The sequence below is a fragment of the Rhamphochromis sp. 'chilingali' genome (assembly GCF_963969265.1).
Source record: "Rhamphochromis sp. 'chilingali' genome assembly, chromosome: 15".
NCBI classification, from domain to species: Eukaryota; Metazoa; Chordata; class Actinopteri; order Cichliformes; family Cichlidae; genus Rhamphochromis; species Rhamphochromis sp. 'chilingali'.
This window is the reverse complement of record NC_137942.1, coordinates 34,757,285-34,767,297: the sequence shown is the minus strand read 5'-3', so window position 1 is coordinate 34,767,297 and position 10,013 is coordinate 34,757,285. Positions and strand designations below refer to the sequence as shown.

The window sequence follows — 10,013 nt, the reverse complement described above, 5'->3', positions numbered from 1 at the left end:
ACTTCAGGTCCTGGGTGATGGTGGTGAAATACAACCACATACTGTCATCGCTTTGCTTATTTTCTTACACTACTTTACTGTATATACTGTATCATCCACTGTACAACACTGTACTTCAATATAAGTAATCATGGTATGTTTCACAGAAACTACCACTTTGGCTGCAAAAGCAGCATTAGCACCCTGCAGTATGCTGTACACTTGATATGGTGATGTACTGTAGAACAGTGCTAAGAAAACCATCTGAGTAGAGTAGAAGGCAGAGAGGTGAAGACAGACCTGCTTTCTAGTCTGAATGTTCTTACAGTTTTTTCTGATTGCTTAAGCCCTTTTTTTGTAACTATTGGCTAATTTTGCAAAACTCTTCACACAAATAAGAAAACCTGTCACCCAATAATCAAAACATTGTAGTTCTCTTGCAAAAGCAAACACAGCTAGATTAACTCTTCACACCTTCGTAAAAATGGTGTTTCCGTATCAAACAGTACACACAAGCCATCATCTACTAAGCACACAATGCGCCAACTGCACACTGATGGTATGAATACAAAACACATCTGGCTTTTGCTTTCTCTGTGCACAAGGTAGGCTATGTCAGTTTGAGCTCATACTTCTGTCATAGATCCATAAGCATAGAGGGATCCAAACTTCAAGTACTGGTGTTTATTCACACACATCAAAACAAACACAAGTGTTTATTTCCAAGTATAGGATTATTTGCAATCGCCATAATGACTATATGGGTTTCTTGGTCTGCAGTGAACATGCTTCCTCTGCCCCAGCATCTGGTCATCTAGCAATTCTGTAAAGTAACAATTTCAGTATTTTTACATCAATGGTATTGGTGTGTTTCTCATTGGCATATGGCAGTGCTACAAATCTTTGTGCGAAGTGACTGTACTCACCGATTCTCATTTCAAGATGTCCTTATGATGCTTGCTACAGTGTAGCGGCTCGAGTTAGGCTGGACCCGTTGGCCAGCTTCCCTCAGGGTCATTCCACGGTTGATTACATGGTCCACTATTGTAGCTCTGATGTCATCAGCAATTCTATTTCTTACTCTTCCTACCCTTCCTCTCCCCCCTCCTCATCTTCCTCTCCCCCCTCCTCGTCTTCCTCTTGCTCCTCCTTGTCCTTGTCGTCCTCTTCATCCTACTTCTTCACCTCCACGTCCTCTTCCTCGGCCTCCTCTACTTCTCACTCTTTCTGCTCCCTCCATTGTACTCCGCACACACAGCTTACCTGTATTATAGTGCTTAGGCTGATTGCAAAGTGAACTAATTATCTAAAGAAGTTTTGACATGTGAAAGTGTGCCAGACAGTTGGCAAATTAGTGTTAATGATAGCCATACATGTGTATACTTTTGCTAGGAGTGTGTTGGAAATTTGGTAATTGAGTGTTGTGCAGTGAATTGTGCCTACAGTTTTGCAAAGTGTGTGTTACAAAATTGCAAACTGAGTGCAAAGCAGTTTTTGTGCTTTTAGTTTTGCAAACTCAGTGAGTGGTTTTGCTATAAGTCTGAATAGTTTTAGAGATTGTGCTACAGGAATCACAGTTAGGGTTTAAGCATTCAGAAAAAACTGTAAGTAGAAATTTCAGGTATCTGTACTTTACTCGAGTATTTTTTTCCTGACAACGTTTTACTTTTACTCCCTACGTTATCGGAGAAATATCTGTACTTTCCACTCCTTACATTTACAAAGCAGACATACTTTTGATTTTAAGGGGAGTTATTTCATCACACCTTCAAACGTCAACCTGATTTGAGCCTCAACAGCAACACGTGAAAGGCAGTCCTGTTCGTGTATTAATCACCAGAGGATGTCGCAAAATGAGATGAAAGAGGCAAAACCGTGTGAAATAGTCTGGGATTAAAGTGGGCCACTGTTTTTATTTCTTTTTCTGCACAGCACCAGAATGACTGCAGTTGCAGTACTTCAGCATCTGCCTGGCCAGGAGTGAACATAAAAGGATCAGTATTTTTTAAGTGACTTCTATCAGTTCAACAACCATCAGCAAACACAACTGTTTGTTTGCAGTTTGTCTCAGTGTTGTTTAGAGGCTGCATGATAAACAGGTTAGTTTGCTGCACTGTGGTGGAGTTAAACAGTGTGCTGGACTGTTGCTCAGCGGCTGCTGTGCTCACGGTCAGAGTTACGTTACATCAAGTGTAGCAGAGATTAATATGATCATCACCACAGGTTCTCATCCCGACACGTAACATACCGACACTGTGACAAACCGTCAGTATGTTACATGTTGGGAATGACAATGCTCTGGATCTTTAGCTGATGATGCTGAGATTCGTTCACCTTCATACCAGCTGTATAGTGTCTAATATAAGACAGTATAAAGAGTATACTGTCAGTGTAGAGGACAGAAATCAGCCAGACAATTCATAAAACATCAGCTGGCATCTTGTTGAATTCAATTCTTTACATCCACAAAGAGCCGTGAGCAGCAGCACCCTGGATCAGCTGATCACTGAAGCTCTCGATAGAGACGACTGAGTTGTGATTCACAATCAGTCACAACATCTGACTTTAATGTTCCCCCACTTGCTAAACCCTGACTGTGCTCATTTCCCTGTTTAGAGGCAAAGTCACCCTCTACAGTGCACGCAGCAGAAAACAGATCTGAATGAGTCCTTCTTTAGATTCTGCTCATGCTCCATCTGACTGATTCAAGCTGAGGACAAGTAGAATTAACACTTAAACTGAAATAAAGCTTTTATTCCAGCTACTAATATTATTTTAATATTACATTAATATAGCACAAGGTTCATTAAACATTCAAGGAGTTACTTTGAGTACTTTTCAGAGCCTGTACTTTCTCACTTTGGTTAACACGAGTATCCGTACGGACACTTTAGTCCAGAACGTCTGTACGTCTCACAGCAGTGCAGCTGTCTGTTTAACACAGGACTGGAAACACTGGGCTGACTAACAAACTTCAACTAGCAGGAGCTGATTTGACAGTTTTAAAGCCACGATGCTGTGTTTCATGCATTGTTGCAGTTGGCTTTGTTTCCCCCCTGCATTCATTCACCAAACACAGGACTCAAACAGGCTCACATAGCTTTATTGGACTTGTGGAGAGGAAGCGTCTGTCAGGAAGCTTTACAGGAAACTGCGTCATTTCATCAATGCACCAAAAACCAGAACATGGCCTCACTGGAGAACTGCACTTACATGTGTTAAATGTTAAGCCAGTTCATTTTAACAGGCTGTGACCTGCAAAGGTATTTTGCTGCATAAAGTTTCTTAAAGATCTCTTTAGAAATAGCTTCAGTATAACAAACACAAGAAATAAAGAGAAGGCAGAAAATATACAGAAAAACCCAAAAACCCTGAAGAGCAGATGTGTTGGTGTGTAAAAAGAACTTGGCTAAGGAGAGGAAGACCAAAATGATGAAGGTACAATTACTGAACAAACTTTCAAACAGAGACGATCAAGTGGAGAATACTTGCTCATGTCTTTGGCAGTAAGTTTGGTGAATACGCTCTCAAAAAGACAAATACTGAGCTTCATTTGAAGATCATCAGGCCGTCTAAGGATTTATAGGATTGCAGCTTACAGAGGGGGCAGCACATGCTGGACCACCCTGTAGGTGCTGGGTCCTTTTAATGGACTGACTACAGTGATCAGGGTCACATGGTTACCACGTGACTTGCAGCACATCACACCGTTTCACCTTCCTCTCCAGGCACAGTCAGTTTAATTCAAAACCAAAGCAGCTGTTAACCTTCACACTGATTTTACAGTCATTCAACATCCTGCTCTAAATATTACAAAGCACATTACTCCAGTTCACAGACACGCGCACAGCATTTGTTATCTGTGCCTCCATCAGGTCGACGCGGCTTGTACGCTGTGTGGTACGGTGTTGTTTGCTCCACAGTCGATGTACTCGTACGTCTCCAGGGACAGCTGCTCATAGCGGGCCAGGCAGAAGACTGTCAGAGATATCCTGCACAGAGATCACCGTGAAAATCAACAAGCTGGAAACTGCAGACCTTCACAGCTGTGCGTCAGCCCGAGTTTGAAGACACTTCTCCCTCACCGACTCCCTGCTGGGAGCGGAGAAGAAGGATGGCCTACACATTTCGTTGTCACGTACAAGTACCAGCAAACATTCATGAAGACCAAAGCAGACTCACTGCTCCTTCAGGACCATCTGATCTGGCTGCTGTTGCCACATACAGCCTTGTATATGCAGGTAATCACTGCTGGCTACAGTCGGGACATGTTCATACCTCAGCTGTGATCGGATCGAACAGCTTCTGTGAATCTCTTCATGCTTAAAATGTTCAGATTTCAAATAATGTAGAACCAATTAAAACAGCCAAGAGCAAAGACCTACTACACCACACTGATAATATAAGCTTGTTAACATCTAACTTTAAAACTTCTTTATTGTATTTTCTGCACAAACTGAAGAAGACTACGAGCCTGCTGAAACAAAAGCAGGAGGATGTCATACTTACTGTAGGTTCACATACAGAATATGGACAGGCAGCGACTCTTTCTTACAGTAGTTACTGCAGAGGGAAGACAGCAGAGCCAGGAGAATGAAATGTTTTAGACACAGAACAGAAACAAACTGTGCACCAGCTGCTAAATGAGAGCGTGACACAGCAGAGCTGGATCATTTCACAGTGCAAACCAACCTTTGAACAACATTCACCACTTTCTACATCACCTGTGCAGAATGTAACCTTCAAACAGCGGACTGACGAATACAGATTTAAGTCTACAGAGAAAGACTCAGACTTGGATGCTTCGTGTCACACATCTGCTGTTAGACAGCAAATGCATTAGAATAGATATGATTCAGTGACCTCTGACCCCCCAGTAACCGCTCTGACCATAAATTCATCCCACTTAGGCTCACCTCAAACCAGGGTCTGTCAGCTGGATGGGTATCATGAAGGAGTACTGCGAAGAAAGAGAGATGCAGAGTCATTCCTCACTTACTGTGATACTTGTTGAACAAAGTCTCAACAACAGTAATCTTCCTTAAATTAAAAAGCACAAAAATAACAGAAATCAGATCCATCAGTGAGGAAACATCGCTCTGGACAAGTGAAATGTTTCAATGTTCATTTTTGTTTCGTGAACAAACCAAATAAAGCCCTCATCAGTGACTGGGATATGTGAAAATCTGTGCTGGTTAGATGGAGCTCTCTCCGAATGTTACAAACACGTCACATGAATACAGCTCAGGTCAAACAGAGCCAGCTCGCTGCTGCAGTTACAGACAAAGACATCAGCAGTGCTCCAACAGCCTGCATCCAATCGGTTATCTGTCATTCAGCAGGATTCATTGAAGCCAAACATCCTTCAAATAATACACGTAGACTTTTCAGCCTCGTACATCTGTCTCACCACAGTAACCACAACAACTAAGCTCTCACTGGATGCAGAAAAAGCCTCTGACCACCTAACCTGGACATTTGTCCTGAAAACACTGGAGAAACATGGCCGTCGTTTATCCGATGGATCAAAACACTACGATAAACCAAAAGCAGCAGTTGTAACAAACACCTCAATCTCAACAAATTCACAGAGGTGCTACACGAGGAAGAAAACACTATGTTTGCACCTAAAACTCAAACACCCATATGGACTTACCCCGACTTCACTGCAAATGGAAAACACGTCGCACACCTCTGTCGCATGTTTGATCACGATCATTTCAACAGCTCATTGACAGGAAACAGTTTCTCCAACTCAAACACTCCACCAAAGCAAAGTATCAACAACACTCAGCTGGCACAACATCGCTGCAAGACAGCGTCACTGAAACTGCAAAGTCACCAAAAACACTGAATACACGAATACCCTCTAATGACAATGCACCGCACACTCCAATCAACAAACAGCAAAACGACTTCAACATCCACACAGACAGTCCAATCTGCACTAACAGCACCAACAATTTAAAATACTACAGTCCGCACACAGCACAGGACGCACACCACGGGACCGACTGACTCAGACATCTGCACACATCACTGATGAGCACGTTAACACATCCTGGTCTGACCACCAATACACAACTTCTGGAAATGGTAAATGGCCTGTATTTATAAAGCGCTTTACACATCCAGACATTCACCCATTCACACACTGGTGATGGCACACCACCAGTTGTAGCCACAGCCACTGTGGCACTGACAGAGGCGAGACTGCCGGACCACCGGGCCCTCTGACCACCACCAGTAGGCAACGGGTGAAGTGTCTCGCCCAAGGACACAACGACCGAGACTGTCCGAGCCGGGGCTCGAACCGGCAACCTTCCAATTACAAGGCGAACTCCCAACTCTTGAGCCACGATCGCCCCATGGAAAGAAAAAAAAAAAAAACTACCAAAACATCCCAAACCCTCGACCACAACATCCCGCTATGCCCCTCTGTCTGTTTACATGGTGATCTGGAAGAACTAAACATAAACTCCAAACAGATGAAAACAGTCCTGGCTGTGGCCCCGACTATCACCAGGAAAAGAAACTGGAAAAAGCTTAGACCTCCTCACACAGCAGTATCAATGGAACAACAATCAGCAATACATAAAACCAATTTGAACACTTCATTCAAATCTAAAAGCTGCTGAGCTAATGCCACAGCAGAAATCATCAGCAGGAGAAGGAAACGCGACAAACTCGCTCTTATTTATCTGCTTTTCTCTTCTTATCCTGCCTCGCTGCACTTCTACACAGAAGGACAGGTGTGTGCTCCTTCCTCTCAGCTGTGGTGACTGCGTCACATCTCACCGTTTTCATGGACAGAGGTCTGACAGACACGACGTTCTTAATGGACACCGTTCCCAGCACCGTGCCAAAGTTGAGTGCCTGTACTGTCAGGTTGTAGGCCTGCACCGCTGCAAAGTTGTTATTAGTGATGTTCAACACGTTCTGCAAAAGAAAGCAAAGAGCCATCATCCCGTCCGTCCCTGCACAGCCTGACTGCTCCGTTCATCACAGCCGTCCCTCTCTGCTCACCGTGATGTTAATCTGCACGCCGTCGTGAGTGAAGTAAACAGAGGATGAACTGACAGCTACTGGAGACAGAATCACGGAGCGCGGAAACAGGAAGAACAACACCAGGACGCTGACCAGGAGGCACAGCCCGACAGACGAGGCCACATACAGCTTCCTGAGTGAGGACAAAACATGAGAAACACAAATGCATAACACAACAAGCATCAGCAGCTCTCTTACGTGTGTCTGGGCCTCAGCCTCTGGTCAGTACAGGCAATGACAGCAACCAGCTTGCTTTCCTGACCTGCAACACAGTTGGAACAAGGTTCTTAGATTAGAGAAGAAAGTGGGGCAGACATAACGTTGCTGGGTTATCAAAGCAAACCGTGACCGCTCATGTCTGTGTCAGCCCTGTGGCACACCGCTGACCCCACTGGGGGGCTTCTCACCCTGTGACAGTTTTTCACACTCAACATGTGGTTTCAGTGTCAGGGTTACAGTTGGGTTGAGCTTAGGTTTAGGGTCAGGGTCAGGCATTCATTGTTGATGGCCACGAGGATATCAAACCAGACATGCATGTGTGTGTGTGTGTTCACTACCTCTGGGTATACGCCCGGTGCCCTGACAGGTGGGACAGTGAACAGTGTCTGCTGAGCTGCATCTCCTGCTCCAGCTGGTCCTCTTAGTGCTGTCCTTCTCACTGATAGGCTGGTTGGAATCTTCCTGTCCCGCCCCGCTGGGCTGGACACAGTCCTCGGTGACACCCTCACACTGGCTTGGAGCAGCTCCCATACCTAAAGAAACAAAAGATTACAAAACACAAGCAAAAAAAAAAAAAAAAACTACCACACACACACAGTACTGTGCAAAAGTTTTAGGCAGGTGTGTAAACATGCTGTAAACAAAGAATGCTTTCAGAAACATAAATGACTGTTTATTGGCCCCAAACGTACACTACAGCAGGACAACGAGCCCAAACACAAAGAACGAGCACTGAAGTGACGGTCCGGCCCCCACAGAGCCCTGACCTCAACATCGAGTGTGTCTGGGATTACATGAAGAGACAGACGGATGTGAGGACGCCTACATCCACAGGAGATCTGTGCACTGATGGGATTTAGATTTCTCTTTTGTTCATGTAGTGCACAGGTGTCCAACTCCAGGCCTCGAGGGCCGGTGTCCTGCAGGTTTTAGATGTCCTTGATCCATCACAGCTGATTTAAATGGATAAATGACCTCCTCAGCATGTCCTGAAGTTCTCCAGAGGCCTGGGAATGAACTCATCATGTGATTCAGGTGTGTTGACCCAGGGTGAGATCTAACACCTGCAGGACACCGGCCATGAGGCCTGGAGTTAGACACCCCTGATGTAGTGGGTGCGTTGGGTGCAGCTGGCAGATTTTCCAGAACAAACCAGGAGCGATGGGAAAAACAGCCGTCATCTGTGACAGTCCTGTAGTAGCTGGACTGTGCATGTGAAATTCCACAGTTTCAAATCATTTTCTGAATCATAAGGAAAAACTACTCATGCTGTGGAAGATGGGACCAGTGATCTGGATGTGCCAGGCCCGGAGGCTCGAGGCCTGGAAAAAGATGTGAGAGTGGGTCACGTGAATCAGAGTGGGTCACGTGAATCAGAGTGAGTCACGTGGATGTGTGACTGCGCCCGTCAGTAGTAGTTTTTCGCTCAAAGCTCAGTGAATCAAGTATCACAGCGCTGTGTGCTCAGTGACACAGACGTGTTTAAACGTTGCTGTGACAGGTTTGAACGCGTGTCTCTGATGTCTGTAAGCGCTGCGTGAAAACGTCCCTTCTTAATATTTGAACACCCGGGACGAGTGTGAACGAGACGCCTCCAGCTCCGGGGCCGCTGCTACGTTACACAAGCGGAGCACACAAACAGCAGCCGCCTTTCCCAGCTTCTACCCCTCCTGCCCGCGACAGCACCGGGCTCGGGACGTACCTGGCCGCCGTGGGTCTCTGTTATGAAGCAGCCCGTGTCTGTATGCGCATTCCTGCTGCACCTGAGCCTCGGTTGGCTAATGGTCGATCACGCCGCTGACGTAAACACTTCCTGTAGCAGCTGGCTGCACTCGTTACGTGGCCTGTTATCGTCCTCTTACGGTTCTTTTTTATCCCAGAAGCTGGGACCCCGTGTGACCGCAGTCCGGAGCGGAATGTCACCGACAGGTCACTTCCCGTGTTTTCATTCGGAGCCGAGTCTGTGAGAGGAAGTGCTCTTCGTCAGTCTGACGTCAGTCACTACTGTTCACCTTTGTCTTCGTCACTGGACGCTGTTGGTCAAACTTACTGTGATCACTGGGCCATAATAAATGTGTCAGTGCGATTCTGGCTTTGGCTCATTTCAGCTGGTTTCCTGGTATAAATCTGGCGTTAAGCACAGGAAATGCACTTTCTATGGGGTTGCTCCCTTATTCAGACTGGGTCGCCACAGGTTTGCTTTTCCTCTGTCTCCTCTCAGCTGTGAATCTTTGATTTGTTACGTAATGTGTAAATCGTTCACCCACGCAAACAGACCCTGTTAGAAATCTTTGACTGTCAGTAAACAGCACATGGTCTGATTCAGTTGAGTTCTTCAGCAGTAAAGTTTTTCAATGTGATGAAAACATGTTCTGTGGCTTCGTTTTCTTCACACACACGTTTACTGGCCCACGCTTGCCCACAGTGGGTTAGGGTGGAACCCACACTTAGGGGCAGCTGTGTCTCAGGTGGTGGGCTTGGTCAGTGGTCTGATCTGTGACTCCTCCAGGCTCCTGAACCCGTAGCTGCCTCCAGCGTCTCCATCACAGTGCGTGTTGTGGTGTGAAAGAAGCTGCTTAAGCGTAGATAAAAGTGCAGTCCACTTACCATTTACCACTCAGGCCGGAGTGGGTGTGCCCACGCGGAGTCCGTTTTAGTGTCTAATGAACAATTAGTTTATTTGAAATGACTTGTTGTGTTTATCAGTGAAACGTGGCAGCGTGAGAACAAAATCTCCCGGTGTTCAGAACATTGTGGGCATCATGTGG

The 10,013-nt window shown here is 45.7% G+C and overlaps 1 protein-coding gene across 1 annotated transcript; it reads right to left on the bottom strand.

Moving 5' to 3' along the window:
* Positions 1–3,292: 3,292 nt before the first annotated feature.
* On the bottom strand, positions 3,293–9,235 carry LOC308410909 (transmembrane protein 106B-like). The gene is made up of 8 exons (XM_080904585.1): positions 8,948–9,235; positions 7,584–7,778; positions 7,225–7,288; positions 7,006–7,159; positions 6,778–6,918; positions 4,896–4,939; positions 4,489–4,542; positions 3,293–3,971 (listed from the first exon to the last, which is right to left on the bottom strand). The coding sequence occupies exons 2-8, from the start codon at positions 7,774–7,776 to the stop codon at positions 3,851–3,853; spliced, it is 771 nt and encodes a 256-aa protein (XP_080760711.1). The 5' UTR covers positions 7,777–7,778; positions 8,948–9,235; the 3' UTR covers positions 3,293–3,850.
* Positions 9,236–10,013: the final 778 nt, after the last annotated feature.